Below are 23,668 nucleotides of genomic sequence, written 5' to 3'. Positions count from 1 at the left end.
TTGGTTGATCGGATTTTTGTGAAGGGTCTGTTAACGGACTCAAATATCCTCTGACCAGACCCCTGAAGGATTTGTGATGTGGAAGTTTTTTTTTATTAACTTGCCTAATAATTATTGGGGAAGAGGAAATTGAATCAGTGGTTAATTGAATCAACCCCTTTAATGAATCAAATTGTCGAAAACAGAACGAAATCCTGCTTTATTGAATTGGCCGTTTTATTGAATCAGCCGCTCAATGGAATCAAAGCTATTTAGAACAAACGTAATTCATGTAAGGGGCAGCCAGTGTAGTGGGAAAAAAAATCCTGGATTAGCCCCTGCATAAGCATATAGCCGTAAAAAATGTGGTGTCACATTTCTCGTTACTCCCTCCCTTTTAACACATACGGTTACAATTTCACAAACCCTTCACCCAGTGGCAGATACAAGGGAGGGAGAGGGTCATGCCCCCCCCCCCCAACCGCGGGGAAAATTTTCAATATTTGCTTGAAAAAATGAAATATCAAAATTTTTTGAGCATTACATGAAGTGGTGGACACAAAGAAAGAGGGAGGGGGTCAGGGGAGTCATGCCCCCCCCCCATCTGCGACAACACTTTTTAATCTGTTATAAGAAGGGATTGCAATACCGGACCAAAAATGCAATATCTGTATTCGATATTTTTTTAACAGGATACTGGAATACCAGTATTAATACCAGTTTTAGAAATTTCCCCAAAACATAATGTTTTGTTGCCATATTTTGTTATTTTTTGCAAAAAGTACATTGTTTAGTTATTTTGAACAAATGTAAAATGAAGCAACAAATATCATAATAAAAAATCCATAATAGCAAGAAACATAATGCATTTATTTAATTGTCACAAAACCTGGAAGTCATTTTACTGAAATATTTCTTACAGTTGAAAATATTCTTCCTGAATTCATGCAGGCCGGTGATACTATTAATAATTCGCAATACACCTCATGTATTGCCTGGAAGTCCTACATTTTTAAACAATTCGGTCTTTAACTCGCTGATTTCGGCAAAATCAGTTTTGTGAGTGTGGGTGTTTCTTTTGTATTGTGGGTAGGGTTTTTTTAAAATCATTATTTATGGAACTGATGTGATATACCCCACCCTTGGCGACTTTTTCCTGTTGGCGCCAAGAAAGCGTCGCCAAGAAAACGATGTATGACGACATATGTCATACATCGTTCTTAGCGATGCTTTTTTAGCGCCAACAGGAAAAAATCAGATAAAAAAACATGATCAAAGCACTTCAGAACACAATATATATAAAAACAACATAAAAGCACAACAAAAAACATCACGAATATATGCTTCAAAAATGTAGAGGGCCGGGGTTTTTTGTAAACATATTAAAATACAATGAAATAAATTATTGTATTAATTACAAGTCGAAATTAATGCATTAATTTTTTTTTCATCATTTCTCCGGGATACGAGCCCTTGGTCTCATAGTACTTTCGTAATGAGACCTCGGCTCGCCGGCCCTGCCTCGGTCTCATTACGAAAGTACTATGAGACCTCTGGCTCGCCAGGACCTCGCTCCGCTCGGTCCGTTATCCCTCCGACTGTTAATATACATTACAGTCGGAGTATGGTCACAGTTATGTATATTTTCATGGAGACACCCAAGGGTGGCTCCTTCCGTTCAGTGTACAATAATGACACAGTTTTAAGTGTGAAATATGCACCATTATTGTGCAGATTTATTAATAAAATTCAGCATTTTTAAGAGCACAACCCAAAGAACTTTCAATTGTTAACATAAAATTCAGTACCTAAAGGAGGCACGTTAATAGAATGTCTAAATAATTCGTGGCATCGATAAGAATTAACTTTTAGAACAAAATAACCGTACTATTTCTGTAAAATTAATTTACATACAGTAAAAATAAAGTTAAAAACTACAAGAACCCCTCAAGGATTTGTAAAAACAAAGAATTTTGGAAGTGAGAGGTTTTTTTTGAATTCTAAAATAAAGAACTTACCTTTTTATATGGTATAAATATTCACACTCAGTCTAAAACAATACATCATATGACAATGGCACGTTACAGATACACACCACGTTGGAGTTAACTTTTAATTAACCTTCAAGTTTGAAGAAACTGGCATTTTCTAATGTTTTTACTTCAAAACACAACTACTGAATCTAAACTAACACAAAATAAGCATTCCTGTAAGGTATATTGCACAAAACAACACGTATCTCTCCTGCGTAAAACCAAGTAAAGAACCAAAGTAAACAAGTTCGAACAAGTTTGCCTTCGCGTTGCCAACCACAGGTTAGTTTCACCAGGGATGCCATGCTTAAAAATTTATCGCCTCATTGGCGAGAAAAATATTTCAATTTTGTGCAAAAAATGGGATGTCGCCAAATGGGGGGGGGGGGGGGTATATCACATCTGTACCTTATTTATAGCTAATTATAACTTCTTTGAAGGACAGTTCTTTTTCAGTATTAGCATCATATTCAACGAATTCCTCTTTGTCAGAATAGGTTTGTGTTTGCTTTTATTGACACTTCAAAATTCTTTATAATTTTGTAAATATCTGAAAATATGTTAAAACTGATTATGACTTACCTCTTTTCAAATGTTCAAGGTGTTGTAAATATTATCTCGCTTGGTATAAGGCTGATTAGCAAGATAGCACACTAATACCGGTGATAAAAAATTACTGTTTGTTGTACTATATAAGAAGAAAAAGTTTTTCACAAAATTCTGTACAGTTGAGACAAATATGTAAAAAAGTAAATAAAGAAAGAATTGTGTGCAATTGATGGTTGGAATACCTTGTTCATAGCACAAGCACATTCTTATTACACTTAAAATTAATTTTCAAACAGGGGCAAGTCAAGGAAATGGGGAAAATAAAAACATGGTTCGCATAAACTCACAAAAGTGCGATTCATCACACCATCTGGCAGGGTTGGCAAGTTTCTGCCGAGGTGGTTAAAACCACTGGTAGAAACCGGTTAAAACCGGCATGGCTTCTGCCACTGGCACGGCAAAAACTAGTTTCTGCCGGCAGAAAGCCAACCCTGCCATCTGGTGATGAAAATATTATTTTGTAACCTTTCCGCTACTTTTATTCATTGATATTCTACAAATTCGGGCTTTTGAAGTCAAATCTTTATTGCAATAGAATGATTTTGGTACTATCTCATTGAAAAAGAAATTTATATTTAAAATAACAGTAGATATCTAATTAATTAAATCGACCAACTCTTTAATTAAAAACTATTTATTATTTTTAGCAGATACCGAAAATACCAGTATTCTACCCCATCAAATACCGGTATTTCAAAATTACAAAATAGCTCCAAATACCAGTATTCGGTATACTGGTATTGTAATCACTAGTTATAAGGTTCATTGCATTTGAGTAGTAAAAATTGCTGCTTGAAAAAGAAAGAAAAGAAAGCCTGACCGAAACCACAAGAGAGAGTAATAATTTTTGAATTCCCTTTTTTTTTTGGGGGGGGGGGGGGGTATTACATGTCACTTTTCTATTTATATGTAAGCAGTAAAATAGCTCTGCTTGAGACAGTCTCTTTTTCGTGGCAGCTGTCTTCAGGCGCCAGTATAATGAAAAGAAGTGTCTGCTGCCCGATCGCTTTTTATAGAACAAATTTAATCACTGATAGTTTTTGTACTGTGTCATTATTTTTTATGTAAAGTCTCTGTAGATTATTCTTTTCTGTTGTGATTTTTAGATAGTTTCGTTTTTGTTCATGCTGAGTTTATTTTTAAATAAGCTGTAAATAGTTAGTTTAAATCAGTGTTTTAGACTTAAAGTCGGGCAAGAAATGTAAAATTTTAGTATCGCATTTGCCCGAAACCTCGATACACGAGGGTTTCCGTAAATTAGCCCATCATATTAGACGGAAATTGTGCTGAAAAAAGCCGCATTTGTTTGAAAACTAATGAAGCGTTCAAGTGACAAAACATTGTTGTCTTTTTTGAAAAGTTTAAAAAATTGATGAACCCAAAACCTATGGAACATATCCGGAGTTCTTTTTACAACTCTGAGACTGTGACGTCTTCATTCGCCTCTGATTTTTCTACGATTGAAAAGAATCAGTCTGTATTCATCAATGTCCGAATTATTTTCATAAAATATTTAATTTGTAATAAGATTTTTGCCCCATTTTTTACTATTATTTTGTGAAGTTTATTGTATTTTTCTGCATACAAGATGGATGTGTGTCCTGTGTCGAGTATTATGCTAATGTTTAAACAATCTCTAAAATATTTAATGTCATAAAACCTTTAATTTTTATTAGATTTTCGTCGTATTTATTTATTGTATTGTGTTGGCTGGTGTGAATACTGGTCTTAATAGGTTATAATACAACTTAACTATGTCCTTTTAATCTATTGAATTATTATTAATAAAGTTTAATTAATAATAATTTTAGTATTTAATTTATAATAGTTAAAACTAAGTTTTCAACCAACTAATGGCCGATTTTGTGCTTTTGTTGACACCTAAAGAACCCTAAGTTCAAGAAAATGAAAGACTACATTCTTGAGCATGATCCCCTAAAATGAAATCCTGTATCCGCCTTTGCCTACACCCCTCGCAGAGCGTTACATCATTTGTTAATGACTCCAAACTGTCAAGACAGCAAAGAAAGAGGTTCAAGTAGTATTGTTCAATTGTTTAACAAAACCAAGATAATAAGTTATAATGATGAAACTATCAGTGGAATCACTAAGAACAAAAGAAGAGTGTAATACACATTGTGGAATTGAAGTACTTAGCAACAATTAATTTTGATTTATCAGGGGTCTGGCCAGAGCAAATTTGGGTCCCTTAACGGACCCTTCACAAGAATCCGATCAACCAAAACAGACCTTTCACAAATATCCGATCAACCAAAATGGACCCTTCACAAAATTCTGGTAAACAAAAACGGATCTTTCACAAATTGTTTATTGAAAAAGCAAATCTCAAATTAAAATAATACAGCATATTTAAAGTTAAATTAGAGGAATCAACTTATACAAAATCAGCTAATTTTGCAAAAGAAAAAAAAAATCGGCACTCTTGTGATGCTCCTGCAAGCCATAAATAATTACTACCGCCAAATAAATATAACGCCTGTTGTTAGTTTCTTTGAAAGAAATTAACAGCTGAAAGTCAGTTTGGTTTATAATTTTGCTTGTTTGTTTTATGCTGCGGTGTTGTTGTAAACTTCTTTGGAAAAGCGTCAACATTCTCTGAATAGGCGTAGTAAGCACTTTTCTTCCCACTCATGATTTAATCATCAATAATATACAGCGAAATGAATTTAGAACTGCAAAGGATCGTATGGTTGGGGCAGATGTGATCGCTTCAGATAGGGTTACAAAATTCAAACTTATCGCCACTTAGTGTCTGGTGGTGCGATGTTAAACTGTTATTTTGGAAGAAAGTTATATGGGTTTGGTTTTTCGATACTAAAAAGGATAATTAACTTTAAATAAACTTTTATTTACCGTTATTTTTTCTATAGATGCCTACATTTTGAAAAACGCAATCTTTTTACATCCGATATGAGAATCATACTTTATTCTTTTTTTCAAGCTAACTTCGCTTTATTAGGATGCAAATAAATGAAAAGTCTCTTTATTTTTGTAACAAAGCTAATTTCAAGTTTTTAAAGGGGAATTCCATCTAAAAGGGGGATCTCAATCGAGTCAGGTTTGACACCTTTTTAAAGTTTTTTTTTTTTGATTTTATAGTTTTTTCATGATCAACTAATTTTCCAAATTCAGTCCTTTTTAGTTAGTCATTTGGTTGAAAGCTGTGATGTTTCCGGAAATATCCAATTTCCACAGAAATAAATAGCAACAGTCCAGTTAAAAAAAAAAAAGAAAAAAAACTCCCACGTGAAACGATTTTTATTTTTGACACCCAATTTGTGGGAAATGTCTCGTTTTTTCGCGTACAATTCTTGAAGTACTGGCAGAACAATTTTGGTCAAATGATTTTACGTTGCAGAACATCGTAAAGTATTCTGCTTTGAGGCGGACCTTGTGAGAAATCCTGGACATACCCCTGTTTATAATACCTCTTAAAAATGTTTTATTCATACTTTTCCGTCAAAAAACAGACTCTGAATTGAATAGTTGAAGCTAGAATGTTTTCAACATGGTTGACATAACATTATTTTTAAACATTAACTAATTTTAAGTTTCTTCAAAAAAAAAAAAAAAAGTTTCAAAGCAACTAAATCCAGTTTAAAATTGTTTTTTTCTAAAAAAAAATGAATTAATTACAAAAGCTATTTTTCGAGTTATTTGCTATCGTTACAGATTTCCCAATTTTTATGGTGCAAGTTTTTGTTATTTTTATTTTATTTGTTTAATATTTTAGTTGTTTAATTAATTTTGTATGAAACATAGTGAAGCCTTTTATTCACAAAATAAAAAAAAAATATGTATGCATATTTAATATTCTTATGAAAATCCTTCATCTTAAAATGAAGAACATTTAAAAAATATTATATGTTGTTAATTTGTCTTTTATATCTCTCACTTGGTGTCGAATCTAACTCTTAATTTCTGTACAGCAAATGTATATTTGAAACCTTTCAAACCATGAAAATTTAGTGTGTTCATTGCAGTTTATTTTATTCTTTTTTTTTTCAGAAAAAGTTAGATCTTTGTATAAAAAGTGCATTTCTCTCGTCTGTAACTGTATTCAAAACCAGCAATTTGGAGAGGCTGCAAAACTATTATGGATCATGAGCCAAGAGAAAGCATTTTGTGACCACTTTTACTACAAAGTACGTTAACTTTTAAGTCATCTGAAATTTACAGGTAAATCTTTTGTTGGCATGAAACAAAATGGTTAAGCACATATTGAAACTTCTTGGAGCAACCACCTGCTGTACCAAGCGAAATTGGTTGTTATGAGTGCCGGTTGCTCAATTGCTCCAAGAAGTGCCAACATTAGATTGCTTAAACAACTTCAAGAAAAATTTTAGGATTAATAATAAACAATACTAGAAACAATTGTTCATGCTTTTATTTACCGAAATTCACTTATAGGAAGGATTATACATTTTAAAGGCTACAAAATCACCCAGCATGGTATGACAGGTGCAAGTTGCTTCTTTATTAGAAAGATTTTCCCTAAACTTTTATGGGGTTCATATAGATGTATATGAGCGAGAAAAGTTTAACATTATTGAAAAAATAACTAAATTAAGTACTTGTCTCACAGTCGAATGTACAGTAAAACCCCTCTTAACGGACACCCCTCAAATGCGGACACCCACTATTATGCGGACAATTTTTAATTCCCCGATTCCAAGGCAAATAACACTATTAAACCCCTGTTCAGTGGACACCTCTCTTTTGCGGACAAAAAAAATGTGTCCCGTTAGTGTCCACATTGGAGGGATTTCACTGTATTTTTTAAACTTACATATTGTTTGCATAGTTCCTTATTTGGTTATACAGTCAACTCTCAATAACTCGAAGTCGCAAAAGACCACCTAAAACCTTTGAGTTATTGAAGTTCCATTCCCAGCCTTCTCAAGAATAATTTCTAAGCAATAAAGTTTAAAATATTTCAATGTAATAAAGTGTGAATAACTTTTCATCCTTTTAGCTTTGGGCTGAAGAGTCACATGCTTATGCTCACATTTCATTGCATTGAAAAATGGGTTCCTTGTAAACCTGAAACACGCGTCTGCAAATTTTGTGCAATAAAACATTGTTATATTTTACTTAATTTTAGGTGTTGATGAAATGTTCTGATAATGAACATTGAAGTTATGCCACCTCACATGCAATGGCATGAGTATCATTGTTGGTGATGTCAGAGCGTTACGTGATCACAGATTTTTGCATTGCCGATTCTTGACTCTTGGAGTCGGATGCTTCCGATTCCAACTCCTAATTTGGATTCCTCCGCCAAAAAAAAGAAAATATTAATTAATGTGCCCTTTCATTTCAAATCAGACAGGTAGCTCTGAAGTGTCTTATTTATCATGTCTAATGGTTATATAAAATATTCCAGAAGAGTTTTGCTAACAATTTTTTCTCAAAGGCTTTTTAAAATTCAACAATTTGGCCATTCTCTGAAATTTAGCAAAACATTCATTTTGAAGAATATTTAATGTATTCAGTCAATTTCTAGGGAAAACGAAGGAACAACAATTTATTTAGATATAATTTTTAAAAATCTTGATGCCTTTAAAAAGTTTTTTTTTGATCGACAAAGAATGTTTTATTGATCTCACTTTGCCTGCTAAATATCGGTTACAGGGTGTTGTCATTTCAACTAATAATTTTAAATAAGAACATTATTTTTGATGTTTATTTCTGTTCTTTTCACTACAGCGTTGCTGTGATCCCTATTGGCTGTGTGATTGTTAGATGTGTGTCACATGATCATTTTTAATTGCATTTAATAACTTCTACAACAGAATCATGCAACTGAAATTTATGTGTTAAAATTGATCAGAAATTGAACCCTACTTTTGTTATAAAATTTTCTGAGCAGACCTTCATGGGTTTTAAAACATTAATTATTTGCAAAGTTTTGGCATAAAATATTGTGCCATATCTCTTTCATCAATTTAGACAGGTCAACTTTCTCCAATAATACCTTCTGACCATTTAACCATTTAAAGTTATATGATAGCCAAACAAATTGTAAAATTTGAATCTATCCATTAGGGTGGAACGAAAATGACCTTAAATTTTTTTTTCAAATTTTTTGGTTTGCCGTAGGGGGGAAAAGTTGTCATTTAAGTTTTAAAAGAAGCAGAAGAAATTTCATTGCTTTACTACAATATCTTTAGGTGCCGCAACGAGCTTAAAGTTTGATAATTACCGAAATTTCCATTTAACAATGAAATTCCTTTTTATGCTTTCCTACTGTATATAACGGCACAAAATATGGCAGTGAATACATTTTTTAAGCATTACATTCGGAAAAAAATACTAATTAAAAAATACAGTTAAAAAAAATCATAATCTCTACTAATAATAAAGCTGAAAGTCTGTCTGGAGATCTAGATCTCTGTCTGGATCTCTGTGACGCGCATAGCGCCTAGACCGTTCAGCCGATTTTCATGAAATTTCGCACAAAGTTAGTTTGTAGCATGGGGTGTGTGCACCTCGTAGCAATTTTTCGAAAATTCGGTTTTGTTCTTTTTGTATTCCAATTTTAATCATATTTACTCGAGCAAAATTATAAGATGGGCGAGTAAATTACCAAGTTGTTATAACGTGAAACCGTACCATGGGCAAGCCAATTGGCAAGAAATTCTTCTTACATTATTTGTAAATATACAAGCAAACCAAATGACCTTTTAATTTTTCTACAACGGGCAAAGCTGTGCGGGTATCACTAATGTACTATAAAAGACATTAACAATTCCATTTTTATTATTCAAAGTATTCTTAATGATTGTATATAAATGGTTAAACCTGTATGATGTTTGTGTCTACTTCTTTGACACATTAAAGTTTTTTTTTTCTGTACAAAATAACACTTTCTTCCAAGTAACTCTTGAGTCAATTTTTCGTGTCCTGCGACTGAACCATACATTTTAAGAGCCGCTTACGGGTTACAAGTTTCACTTTGAGAGATTCACTAGACAAATGTTTTACCAAGGGGGGTTCGGTTATTTCATTTTCACCCCATGAGATCAAATCGATGTAATCTTAGGCAGTATTATTATTTAATTATTTGTTAGTATTATCATATAATTATTTGTTGAACTTGAAACTTCTTAACCCCGCCTCTACTTTGTGTTCTTGCATTCAACACACGTCGTAATCCAAGTTCTCTTACATTTCTACGCTCTTTGCATAACATAGCCAAATGGAGATTTTCTGTTGCATCAAAATACCCATTTCTTTATGTAACCTGGTCTATAATATTCTTAAAATCATGAGAGAGAGATCGTGAATGTAAGATACATTCAAATAAATGTTTAGAGCCGTAAGTACGAGAAGGTTTTAACTTGATGTTAAACCACACAGGAGCATACGCATTGCCCACTTGATCCGTACAAGAAATGGATCCTTTCTTGAAAATGTATGAATGAATAATGATTACTATTAATATATTTCAGTATTATTATTTGTTTTAAACAATTTTCCCGAAGTGCCACGCTCATATAAAGGAAACTATACTTTACTACACTTTAACAATGTACTGAGTCAGTCTTGAGATTTTCAGTCGGACTTTTAGTTGCCACGTATAATCGAAATATACGGTTTGCAAATGTAAGTCATCTGGAGTGGGGAAGTTTTTTCAGGTTCCTTGAAGAGAAATCTAGTGAGCAAGTCCCACTTGATATACTGAAACACATATCCAATACATATTTGTGATCGGTACTTATATCCTGTATGTTCTCAAAAAGAAGGTTATTTTTAATGGGTAAGGAAGTAACCACAGGAAGATTAGAACAGGTTTCCAGCTATTGACTTAGTTTGTCTTTAAATTCGTTTGATTCTTTTGTTTTACCATCTAAGAATCCATTAGGCTTCTATTCCTGTTACCTCAAAGAAGCTCTTGACCAGATGTAACCTATTCTGGAAACTAAAAAGTCATATATATTTCACTTACAGAAAGATCTTTTCCAGCCGCACTTTTTAGGCCGTGTCTAATAAAATAGTAGCATTTTATTATATCTTCGTAAGTGGGTAGTAAAACTTCATTGAAATCGCTAAATATTCCAAAAATAGGACATTCTGACATTTGTCTCGTCTGCACTTGTTTAGACAGAGCCATTGCAAATCACAACAATGAAGTTCTTACCAACTAACGAAATTTTACGTTACTCACTAACTCAACTCGACAAAGAAATTGACACCTGATCTGAGCTTGGCCCCACTCACACAAATCACTGCTTACCAGCCCCGCCCCATTTAAACATCAACTGCTGCAATGACTCAAGCTCCCAGATGCCAGTGCATTCGGCAAAAAGTGGGTTTTTGCGAAACTTACTTTGCTCTTGCGGCACCTCAAGACATAATCCGAACAACAAAAAAAAAAGTTATTGTGCGACCTGTTGAGCATAAAAATTGCTTTTCGACAGCATTTGAAGCATAAAGATAAATTTGAAATTTTTTTAAAAAAAATTAAAATGTAGCAAAAATTGCAATTTTGTAAAACTTTATGCTCTTTGCCGCACCTCAATACGTGCTTCAATATTTTTCATATTTTTTTACATCTTGCTTGCATGAAAAGGCAACTTTTCCGCACTACGGCAAATTGAAAATCAAAAACTTTTTTTTTCGTTCCACCCTACTATCCATGCATCCAAATTTTAAGAAATACCTCAATTTGTTTTGCATGCTCTTTAAGAATTTTGATTTTTAAAAAATCTGGCATTTTATTATTTAACCTGAATCGTCTAGAATACTAATTATGAATAAAGCTGGGTTGTGAGAACCTAGCCTCTTGGCAAGATTGACAATAAACAATAAATTTGGCAAATTTATTTTAAATTTCAAAACTATTTTCATTGGGGAAAGTTTGTAGGCTCTCTTTGGAAATATTTCTTTGTTGAACTCTGAAAAATGTATTTTGTGTTCTCTGTGGTGATGCTAGGAAAAGTGTTAAAGTTTGGGGGCTGTCCTCGAAAAATTTGTGATTTTGAAGTTTTAAAAATACCTTCAGTACAGGCCGACATGGCTTCTTGTTGGCCCTATGCACATTTTTAGGTTTTATTTTGAAATTTTAAAGATGGAGGCTGGGTGTTCTCCTTCAAAAAATTTTCGAAATTGAAGGCCTGAAAATAAAGCTGAAAACTGGGAAATTTGGTTAGTAGCCAGTGGCCGGTAGACTCAGTTTTATTAGTAGCCACTTTTTAAAACTGCAACTATGTTTCAAATTTTTATTAATAATGAAAAAAATTATCGTAATATTGCTCACATGCAAGAAAGGTGACACAACCAAAAAACATCAAATTTTACAGTAGAGACAAAAAAAAAAAAAAAAAAAAAAAACCTTTTAGTACAGTGCAAAACAAGGAAAAAGTTCAGTTTTAGAGCATTAGTAAATCATTTTACAATCCATAGGGGCCTTTATGATGTTTTTCTTGTTGTAAGCAACATCTCAAACTGTTATACATTTTTAAATTAACTGCAAAATATGTATTTTGAGTTGTGTTACTTTTTCTGTGCATGAGCACTTTATTAAACATTGTTTTCTGTAACCTGCCAACTATTCATGAGCATATTTTGTTGTAAGTTACCGCCCTAAAGCCAGGGCTAAGGCAGAAATACTTAAAATACAACGCCAGCTCAGTTATTCCATCCGAGGACTGCAGTTTCGTGCTTTTTAGCACTCATCAGCCCGGAATAGGAATTTTTCGCCTCCAGCTCGTGTGATTCCTATTCCGGGCTGATGAGTGCTAAAAAGCACAAAACTGCAGTCCTCGGACGGAATAACTGAGCTGTCGGTGTGTTTTAAGTATTCATGAGCATGTACTAGGAGATGTATGCAAAAGGCTTTTAGTTTTTAAATATGACTGGTAAAAGACATAAAAAATCTTGCACGATATGTTTCTGTTAATTTCAAATCTTAAGAAAAATGAATTTGTGTTAAACATTGACACTTCACAAACTTGATAACAATGAATCTATGATATTGAGAATAAAAAATATAAAATGAAATTGTTCATACTTGTAGCATCGCACTAGACCACTAGAGTATAATTAACTGGTATTTGTTGAATAAGACTGATGATTTAAAATTTTCATTAGCTCATTCTCTTTTTCTCTCGCCACCCATTTGCGCAAAACTATTAGCGCATTTCGAATAACAATGAAATTAAAATACCACGTGATTGCTGAGCAGCCATCGCAAGGCAGGTAGCACCTGTAGGGTTAAAAGTGCAAATGACAGTACACTGCTGCAGCTGAATTTCTCCCTCTTGCGGTGGGGAAAAGAAATACATCGGGGTAGCTCGGAACAGGGGGAGGGGAATGTGGTTCAATTGGGAATGCAAGTAGAGTGACTGAGCAAGAGTGACGACCGAGGGAGGCGATGGATGACACATTTTTTAATCGCCACTTTTGCAACTTTAATCGCCACTTGGTGAGCGGCTACCAGGGTTGGTAAAAAAAACCGTTTTTTTCTTCAAAAAAACCAAAAAAAAACGTTTTTTTTTTGGTTTAAACCGGGTTTTTTTTTGGTTTAAATACTATTTGTGAGAAAAACAATTGATTTTCGGAAGGTAATTAAGGTTCCATGTAATTAACAGTTATTCAATCCTCACATTATACCTAATTTCTTGATTAATTAAAGAGATAAGAACAAAATCTTGTAACTAAATTAAATAATTAAAATAGCTTTCTGCAGGGAAATATTGATTGAAATGTTTCACTTGATTAACATATTAGTATGCATGTATATATAGACCCTTTATGATACGAAATACTTCAAGAAGTGGTTGTGATGCGGGTTAAGATAAAATATAATGAAGATCCAAGAAAAAAACTTTATAAAACCAACATAATATAGATAATTATCGAATAAATGTAAAAGTTATATTTTTAAGCATAATCTTTTCAAAAGAACAATTTTCAAATTTTTTCTTTCTGATCTTACATAACGCTGATTTTTATATACACAATGTCGCAAATATTGAAGTAAAGCAAAATGTACAACAGTACATGATTGAACAGTCAAAAAATCGATTGCTGTTGTACTGACAAAGTTAAAAAAAAAAAGTGCTGCTCTATATTCGACTCCGTTCTTATTTTGGAAAGACTTGGAAAAGATATCGACTATCGCTAAAACAAAGAACCAAATCAAAAATACAAAAATTGGTGTAACATGTCTTAAATTACAGCTTATTTACTGGCATACATGTTGCATCCAGCATTGAAATTTAAAAAATATTAAATGCAAACTCTTTAGAACAAATAAATGTGTAGCAAATTCTATTTCAAGAAATTTTTTTTTTCCAAAAACGTTATATCTTCTGCAACAGTGACTGAGTGGTGGAAAAGCCAGGAAAAAGAATTTGAAAAATACAATGCAACCGTCTTTAAAAGTCTTCAACATTACTGAAACCAGCTTCAGAAAAGTGCAGTGCATATATTTCATTTAGATAGCATTCATAACTCAAAAATTGATTAGGCTCTGGAAAAGCTTCAAAACTTGCTTTTTGTTCAAAGTACTAAATAACATAAAAATAATATTAATTTATAACGTAAAAGTTGCTATGTATTTATGCATGTGTTATTTTGGTGTAAAGTTGATTTTATGTAATTGTAAAAAGATTTATACACATATTTCTGAAATGAGTTGAATACATTACATATACAGGGTGTCCGAAAAGTCCTCGACACATAACAATGGTATTTTAGGTTAAATGTGTCAAGGACTTTTCGGACACCCTGTATATTTATTTATAAATGTAATTTTACAGTTTTTGTTTGTAACAGATTAAAAATATTTTGCTTTAAACCAAAAGAACCGTTGTTTTCTCCAACAGTCTTTAGAAAAAATTCATTTAGTTGAAAGCCTTGAACAAAAAGACTAACTTTGAAGCTTTTTCCAATCCTAATTTGTTTCTTATTCAATATGTGTGGGGAAATCAATGTAAACCTGTAAAATGGATTTTTTTTGGCTTTTTTTTTTTTAAACCATTTTTTAAAAAAAACCGCATGTTTTTTTAAAAAAACCAATTGGTTTAAACCATGGTTTAAACCAATGTGGTTTAAACCAAACAACCCTGGCGGCTACCTCTAATTTTCAGCTTTACCTGAAAAGGTATCTTTTGGCTGTTACTTAGTATGTCTAACAATTTTACATAAATCATTGAAGGGTAAAATTTCTTTATGTGTTAGAATTTTTTTTGTATTTAATTGTTAATAATTATTCTTTTTTTAGGCGATCATGATTGTCTTTGAAAATCTGCAGCTAACTAACAAAAATGAACTAATATGGACATTTGTGAGGTAATTTTGTTTTTGGAAAATGATCATTTTGAATTTTACAACTTTCTCTGTGTTTCATACAAATCTATTTTTGTATAAAATGGAGTAGGGAACTTGAAAATAAAGTGAACATTATTAGTTGAATTTTAATGATTTTCATTTTCCAAGAAAATGAATAAATTGACAAATAAAACACTTATGACACCTACAGTTTTTCAGATTAATACATTTCCATTCTTACATATGTTCGTAAATAGCTACCATTTTATGTGTACCTTTTGGTTACCTTTTGGCTAATAATCTGATTCCAAAAAATTGTTTAGTTGTGCAGAAAATGTTAAAAATTTTTTGTTCTTGTAATAGTTACTTGTAATATGGCCTCACATCGCTCCTATATTCCTATATTTTTCTATAAATCCAAAAAAGCCTATTTTTTCTATAGTCTCCTTTATTTTTTTCTACCCGCTTCCTTGAACTTCCTATCCCCCCCCCCCCTCCCTAGATCTTCGGCCACCACTGTAATTTCGACTAAAATACATATGTTTTGAAAACATACCATCACAAATAACGTGCTTCGCCAAAAATTTCTTGTCTTGTTCGAGATTTCAATTCTTTCACATTCTGTGAAGATTTCAATTATTTTTGAAGTTGATGTTTATTTTGGCTCATACTATGTTAAATAAGTTTTTCGTTCTTTACTTCACAAATGTTATGTATCATTTAACTTTTATTTTTGTTGTTGAACCAAATCAAACAAGAAAGCACCTATTTAACACCTATAATTTCGGATTTTGGTGAAACTTGGCATGTTTGGTCCTCCTATGCCTTTAAGAAAGCTTGCAAAAAAAGTTGATGAATCTCAAATGGTTTAGGTTTTACAATCTGTTAAAGGTTTTGGTTCTTCCAGGTTTTTATGATTTGATGAGGAAGATGTTGTCAGTTCTATTATGGAAAATAAGTTATAGATTCACTTTATGTAAGGAATCAAGAAAAAAATTAGAGTTTAAACCATTAAGTACATTTGCCATTAAGTAGACTTTGTTGACCCACAAAAGGCAAAGTTATTGGGAGCCATTTATTTTCAAAGTAGAAACATAAAACTATTATTTAAAAAAAAAAATATGGCACAATTGACTTAAGGATCTAAGGTACATCATATTAAAAAAAAAAAAAAAATCTCGAAATTTTATAATTTTTTGAATTTTTTGATTCTGAATTTGGGGTTTCAAAACTGAAAACGTAAAATATTCAACTCTATCAGTGATTGGAAGTAGAGCGCTACAAATAGTGGCGCTACTGTATTAGCTACATTTTTTAGTAGTTTGTAGTGTAGCGCACTACTTTAAAAAAACTAGTGTAGTGAGTAGTTCGATACGAAAAAATATTAGTTTGTAGCGATTTCTGGAAACTACTTTTAAATAAACTTTAAAGAAAAGAAAAAAGAATCAATCAATTAATCAAGGTTAAATTTGCCTGTCGCAAATTTTACACAAGTACATCAGTCTACGCAATGAGAAATAATACGACTCATAAAAATACAAGCTGACCTCGGGCATATAATTTTGACGTCATACATGCTATCTGTTTGACACCATTTGTTTGTTTACCATCATAATTTTCATGTTTCGCCAATATTTGTATTGAACAGAACTTGACTTAAAAATAAAAGTATATGAATTAGCGATAACCGCCAGTTTAGTAACGCCTTTGTTTTTTCTGGCTGCCGAGAATGTCCTGTGGACGAACGCTTTAGATTTCAAAGAGATTATTGTTCCAATACTGTAAAAGCACTTATTTTCACGAAAATTAAGATATCGGTGATTTCACAAGTTGAAAATTTTACGAATTTTATATAGACAGACCGAAAGTTGAAAAACAAAAGTATTTCGCGAGGCTTAAATTTTTGAAAATCACGAAAATTAAAGTTTAGCAAAAATAAGTTCTTTTACAATATTCGAAATAAAGAAGCAACTGTAAATGTTATAGAACAGGATGATATTGAATTGTCCTGGCCGGCTTACAATAAATACGAGCATTACAGTGTTATGAGAGAGTATGATAATGGACATTTTTCATTAAAAAAAGAAATATTAGATAATCATTAGTAATATTCCATGTTCAGATGAGCTAATTTATCAATCTAACCTTTTTTGGTTCAATCCTCTTACAGTGTGCGTCGTGTGTATTAGGATGTTCTTGAAAAATCGTCTTATATTTTTCCTTTTCCATCAAAACCCCGGTAGCAGAAACTGAGACGCGAGACGTGCGTCGCAGATTTTTCAGCGACCTGCGGACAATTTTTTACAAAACAACAAAAAGAAAGAAAGAATAAATAAATAAAATTTAAAAAAAAAAAAGAAATACAACTTGGCAAAGATCATTTAGAGATCAATTTTTGACCGGAAAGTCGATGGATTCTTTCAGCACATCAGCTAGAAACATAGTCGCTATATTTGGTCATTCACAAGATCAAAGTAGATAAGATGCTTAAGTGCCTAAGTTTTCAAAAACGAAGCAGAATTGGATGTTTTATTTAACAGCAAACTAATGAAAATAACTTAAAATGTGCATCAAATCGCTTTTTTTTTTAATTTTTATTTTTTAAAGTAATTTTCTTTAGAAATGAAAAGTTTTAGATTTAAAATTTCACCTTATCCTCATTGCTTTGGACGCAAAAGCGCTAAAAACTTTTCAACTAAAGTGTAATCTCATGAAGACTTTTGTTTTTAAATTATTTTTTTGCAACAAATTCAAAAATTTATATCTTAATTTTCGGCGTAGTCGCCATGTTTGGTCCTTCCCAAGATGTTGGTAAGCAAGACTTGGTAAGTGCCTATGTTTTCATAAACATAATTGGATGTTTATTGCAATGCAAACTGCTGAAAATTATGCAAAATTTGCCTTTTTTTGGATAATTCTTAATTATTGTCTTAAAAAATGCAAAATTTTATCTTCAGAATGTTATCTTATCTTCATTGTTTTAGAGGCTAATGTGCTAAAACTGACTATTTCATCTAAGTTGTAGTTTTTTAAGGATTTTGAATTTTTTTCTACTTTTATGTTAGAAATTCAAAAATCTATTTAGAATCATTCATTTTTCTTGTTGACGCCATGTTTGGTCATTTGCAAGATGGGAATAGACGAGACTATTACTTCCCTAAGTTTCCAAAAACAGAATTTAATGTTTACCTCAATACAAATTATTGAAGATTACATATAATGTACAGTAAATCATGTTTCTTTTGAAATGATTTTCATAAAAAATGTGAATTATTACCTGCACAATTGTATTTGCTTTGGAAGCTTTGCTGCAAACTGAAATATTCATCTAAAATGCAGTTTCCTGCCAACTTCTCATTTACTAATTTATTTATTGATTCATTTTCTGAAAAAAAAAAGTTCAAAAACCTATTTTAACTTAAATTTCCCACATTTAAATAAATATGTATTGAATAATTGCTTTTCATAGTGCGCAGAGTTCTATTTATTTTTATGAAATTAGTGAAAACTGTCCCCCCCCCTTTTTTTATACTTTAAAATGCGGCGACAGTGGTGGCCACTAAGTTTTTCAGGTCTAGCGCCCCTGGCCAGTTGGAAAATTTCTGAGTCTTGACCTTTACTTGTGTATTTTATGAAAACTTAAAATGATTAAAACTGATAATGATGCTGCAGATTGATTTCAACTCCCCAAAATAGTGTCGCAGACTGGCTAGAAAGTTTCTGCTACTGAGTTCAAAACAATATGTAAAAAGAGTTTCATATAATTTGAACAAGGCAACCTGTGCCTTTTGTCTGAAAGTGTGAACCAGCACTAATAGGGGATAAGTTAAAACAAAAAAAAAAAAAAAAAAAAAATTAGAAACTCAAAACTTCTGTTGATAAAACGTTGTCCCTATACCCCACACCACAAACACATTTCTTCAAATTGAAAAACATTTACGTATCCCATACTTGGTGTAAAATTTATCATTTTCTTCAAAATATTGTTTTTTGTTTTTTGTTTTTTTTCGATGTATTTTTAGCCTACTTTCCCAGTAAAAGTCAGAAAAAGAAGAAAAAAGCATGAAAGAAGGCTTAATGTATCTTAAAAATATCGCGAAAAACAAAAAAAAAGTCAAAAATAAATAAAATAATTAAATAAATATTGAAAAATTAAAAATTGGAAAGTAGGGTATTGAGATAGGGAAAAATGTCTGTCGGTCTGTCTGTCCCCCCCTAATAACTTTTGAATGAATAGTCCGATTCGAAAAAACTTTTTTTTGTTCGAAAGATCTCGGCGAGGACACCTCATTCCCATATTTCACTTTTTGATTGTTCAATTTTGAACAGTTCAAAAAAACTTAACATTAGCTCCTACAGGGAAATTCAAGGGAATTCCGAACTGTGAGGCGAATTTGCTTCAAACAAACTTTGTAGGAAAAAGCTTTTGATGAAAAACTTGTACAGGGGTCTGTCCAGGATTTTTCACAGGGTCCGTTTTTTGTGAAAAATCAAATAATTTTCTTTAAAAAAAAATTTTTTTTTTTTTGGTAAAAACGTAAGTTTAGACATTTGAGATAGTGGAAACTGAATCATTGACACTTAAAGTTGAGTGTTTTCTCTCTTTTCTGTTAAGAATATCATTCTTGAGTGTTTTTCTAGTATTTGGGGAGAGGGGGGAGGAGGCATCGCTCCCTGGAAGATGGGCACCCCTCAAGTATCAATATTTATCTATCATTCTACATCATGTTAAATTATACTAGAAATGTTATTTGTATAATATTTAAAATAACTGTAAGAAAAAAAATTCAGGCAGGTTCAGCATTTAACTTTTTAACCCAAGACACTGTTTAAGAGCAGAGTTTCGTTTAAACCTTATAAACTCTGTGATTTTTACAAAAATAAAAAAAAATATTTTATTTGTTTACCTCTTAACTAAGCGTACTAAACATCGAGAATTCGAAAAATCAGATTTCCACAGCGGATGCAAAGAGATTGCAATCCTTAAAGTGAAGGCATTAAAAGTATAAAAAGGGCTTGTAAATCTAATTTTTTGGATAAAATTATTTTTGAATTGCATTTTAGAGTCCTATGATAAACATATCATTAATATCTGGACACAGTTGAAGGAAAAATAAATAAATAAATAAAATAAAAAATAAACCATCAATTCAGCATTTTAATTATTGACTCATAAAAGAAAATGGAATTCCACTTTAAAAACTTGAAATAAGCTTTGTTACAAAAATACAGAGATTTTTCATTTATTTGCATCCTAATAAAGCGAAGTTACTGGCTTGAAAAAAAGAACAAAATATGATTCTCATATCGGATGTAAAAAGATTGCGTTTTTCAAAATGTAGGCATCTATAGAAAAAAAAAACGGTGAATAAAAGTTTATTTAAAGTAAATTATCCTTTTTAGCATCGAAAAACCAAACCCATATAACTTTCTCCCAAAATAAGTTCAACATTGCACCACCAGACACTAGTGGCAATAAACAGTTAAACATCGCACCACCAGACGCAAAGTGGCGATAAGTTTGAATTTTGTAACCCTATCTGAAGCGATCACATCCCCCTCACCCCTACACTGCTTTTTACTTCTAAGTTCATTTCACTGTACATTATTGAAGATTAAATCATGAGTGGGGAGAAAAGTGCTTACTACGCCTATTCAGAGAATGTTGACACTTTTTCAAAGAAGTTTATAACAACATCACTGCATAAAACAAACAAGCAAAATTATAAACCAAACTGACTTTCAGTTGTTAATTTCTTTCAAAGAAACCAACAACAGGCATTATATTTATTGGCCGTTGTGATTATTTATGGCTTGCAGAAGCATCACAAGAGTGCCGATTTTTTTTTTCTTTTGCAAAATTAGCTGATTTTGTACAAGTTGATTCCTCTAATTTAACTTTAAAAAAGGTTCCAAACATTATCGTTTTTATACAGGAAATATGTTGTATTATTTTATTTTGAAATTTGCTCTTTCAATAAATAATTTGTGAAAGATCCGTTTTTGTTTATCAGAATTTTGTGAAGGGTCCGTTTTGGTTGATAGGGATTTTGTGAAAGGTCCGTTTTTGTTGATCGGATTTTTGTGAAGGGTCCGTTAATGGACCCAAATTTGCTCTGGCCAGACCCCTGTTGTAGATAAAATATCTTTTTGATTTGAACAATTTTTCGTTCAATATTGAACAGTTCAAATCCCCTAACATTAGCGCCTACGGGGAAACTGAAAGTCAATGTAGATTCCGTACTTAAAGGCGGATTTACTTCAAACAAATTTTGTTGGAAATAGCTCTTGACGCCCAACTCCAGACATCGACTCTGAGAATTTAGGGGCACTTGACTCCGACTCCTGTGCCCAACAATTAATCGGACTCCGACTCCCCGACTTGGACTCTGACTTCGTAGCTTTGGCAAAAATTTATACGCGGAGGATAAATGACTGACTCCGATTCATAGATATTCGACTCCGACTCCGCAGCTATGGTTTTGACTGTGAAATAATTATTGTTGATGTGACTTATTTTTTACGCTAAAGTTTTAGTTTAGGTATTCAGTTTTCGGTGAATAAACTCGAAGTCATTTATGTTTCCACATAAAGATATGCGCAGACGATTTTTTTTTTGACAATGAAAATTATTTCTTTAAGTTGACATTTTATTTTTTTTTATTTTTTTTGGTAAGTGCATTAATTCATTTAAAAAATTGTTTTTGGCAACAGGGGAAAAAGAAACGATTTTTTTTTGATGTATTTATTTTAATGAGCTTGTTAATTTTAATTATTGTTTTTTCGTTTTGTAAGCTGTTAAAGATCTTTTGAATGGAAAAAAGTGTATTAGCTGCTTTGTTTAAAAGTTGCTGCTATTTTATTTGTTCGTTTTTTTTTTTTTTTTTTTTTTACGCATCTATTTTCTTTTTAGATGAGTGAGGAATATTTTATTCCTAGAAACCAGCTTAAAGTATTTTGAAAATATGTTTGAAAACATTTGCGATTTTAGCTATTTTTGAGAATATTGATCAGGTACTAGAAAGTAGTATGGGTATACGGGAAAGTAGGCTCGTCTAGTTCTAGACAGAACTTCTTGTTAAAAATGTGAAGTAAATTTTATGAAATTATCAAGCTGAAAAAAATAAACATAAAAATAGGTAATTAGCGTTAAATAGAAATTTTTGCTCACCTGCAATATTTAAGCCCACACAGTACTCAAAGATATATATTTTTTTCAAGGGTAAGTTAAATTTTTATTTTAATTATATTATTTTTTTATTATTCATTTGCAAATATTTATCTGAAAATGTGTTCGCTAATAATTTTTGAACTTGATATTTTATTTAAATGCATATGTAATTTTTTAAAAGTTGAATAGAAAAAAATCAATATTTTGAAGAAAATTTTAAATTTTAGTCCAAGTGTGGGATGTCTAAATGTTTTTAAATTTGAATAAATGGTTTTGTGGTACATGTGGGGTATGTGGGCTATAGGGGTAACATTTTATCAACAGAAATTTCGAGTTTCTAAAAAAAGTTTTATTTATTTATTTGATTTGGCCTAGCATACAAGTACTGGTTTACACTTTCAGAGGCCAGTCAGCATGGGTTGCTGTTGTTCAAATCATGTGAAACTTTTTTTTCACAATTATTTTGAAATAAGAGGAAAAATACAAAAGGGTATGCAATTTGAAAAATCGACTTTCAGTTTTTGTGGGACACCCTATAGTGTGTATGCTTTTATTTACTTATTTTTGAAAAGTAGCAAAGTAGCGACTACATTTCAAAAGTAATTTGTAGTTGCTATATTTAAAAAAAAGTAGTTGTAGTTAACTACATTTGTAAAAAAGTAGTTGTAGTTCGCTACGAAAAAGAAAAGTAGTTTTCCAACCACTGAACTCTATATCTTTTTTTCTTGTTTTGCTTAGTGATGCTGGAAGATTAATTCTAATAAATAAAAAAGAAATCCAGTTGGAATACATTATTTATGGCTTGAAAAATAATGTACCTGATCTTCGGCTTGAATCTGAAGTGAGTAGATAGTAAAATTAATCTTGACTATTTCAAAATGTTTTCCGACCAATTGGTGCTCTGTTGATACAAAATTCTTTTTTGTCTACCGATATCATTTATTCTGTTCAATTTTTTAAACTTAAAAGCAAAACTTTAATTTAAATTTAGCAAAAAACAACTTTTGAAGATTTTTTTGTTTTCTTGTTGTTTAATACATTGAATGCAACTTCAATTTCTGCTCTCTTTGTGTAAAAAATAAAAAAAAAATAAAAAAAAAATAAACCCTATAATTTACATGATTCAAAGCAAGACTGCAGAGTCTGAAGGAAAATGGCTGACTCTGACTCCTTGATTTTAAGATGTCCGACTCTGACTCCGACTTCCGGTTTTATTTATTTATTTACTTATTTATAATTTTTTTTCCAATTCCCCCCCCCCCACACCTCATGGGAAGGAGGAAAAACCTCTAAACAGAGATTGAAACATTAATTTCTTATTATGAAAAAGTTGCAACTTGAGAGAAAACAAAAAGTAATTTGACTTTTTGCAAAGTCAAAAACCTTTCTCAAAAAACCTTTCTCAAGAGGGAGCAGTCCGCCAGGGTGACACCCATCTGATGGGTGATACCCCAAGTTAATTTCAGATTTTACAAAAAATAGAAATACTTTAATTCTGAAAAATGTCCATAATAATTTCAAAAATACATTTCATCAATAAAATTTCGACGAAAATAGGGCACTATTTTGTGGGGAG

At 31.7% G+C, this 23,668-nt stretch overlaps 1 protein-coding gene across 1 annotated transcript in view; it reads left to right on the top strand.

Annotated features, from left to right (window-relative positions):
* Nucleotides 1-6,650: 6,650 nt before the first annotated feature.
* Nucleotides 6,651-23,668, top strand: part of LOC129225101 (TATA box-binding protein-associated factor RNA polymerase I subunit A-like) — a gene marked incomplete at its 5' end in the record, with an annotated part of 37,232 nt that continues 20,214 nt past the window's right edge. Inside the window, 3 exon segments of the mRNA XM_054859660.1 lie at nt 6,651-6,787; nt 14,875-14,942; nt 22,831-22,933. Coding sequence (XP_054715635.1) covers nt 6,651-6,787; nt 14,875-14,942; nt 22,831-22,933 — 308 coding nt within the window.

Source organism: Uloborus diversus, chromosome 6 (assembly GCF_026930045.1).
Source record: "Uloborus diversus isolate 005 chromosome 6, Udiv.v.3.1, whole genome shotgun sequence".
NCBI classification, from domain to species: domain Eukaryota; kingdom Metazoa; phylum Arthropoda; class Arachnida; order Araneae; family Uloboridae; genus Uloborus; species Uloborus diversus.
Note: the sequence above shows the minus strand (reverse complement) of the source record. Positions and strands in the feature narration are given on the sequence as shown.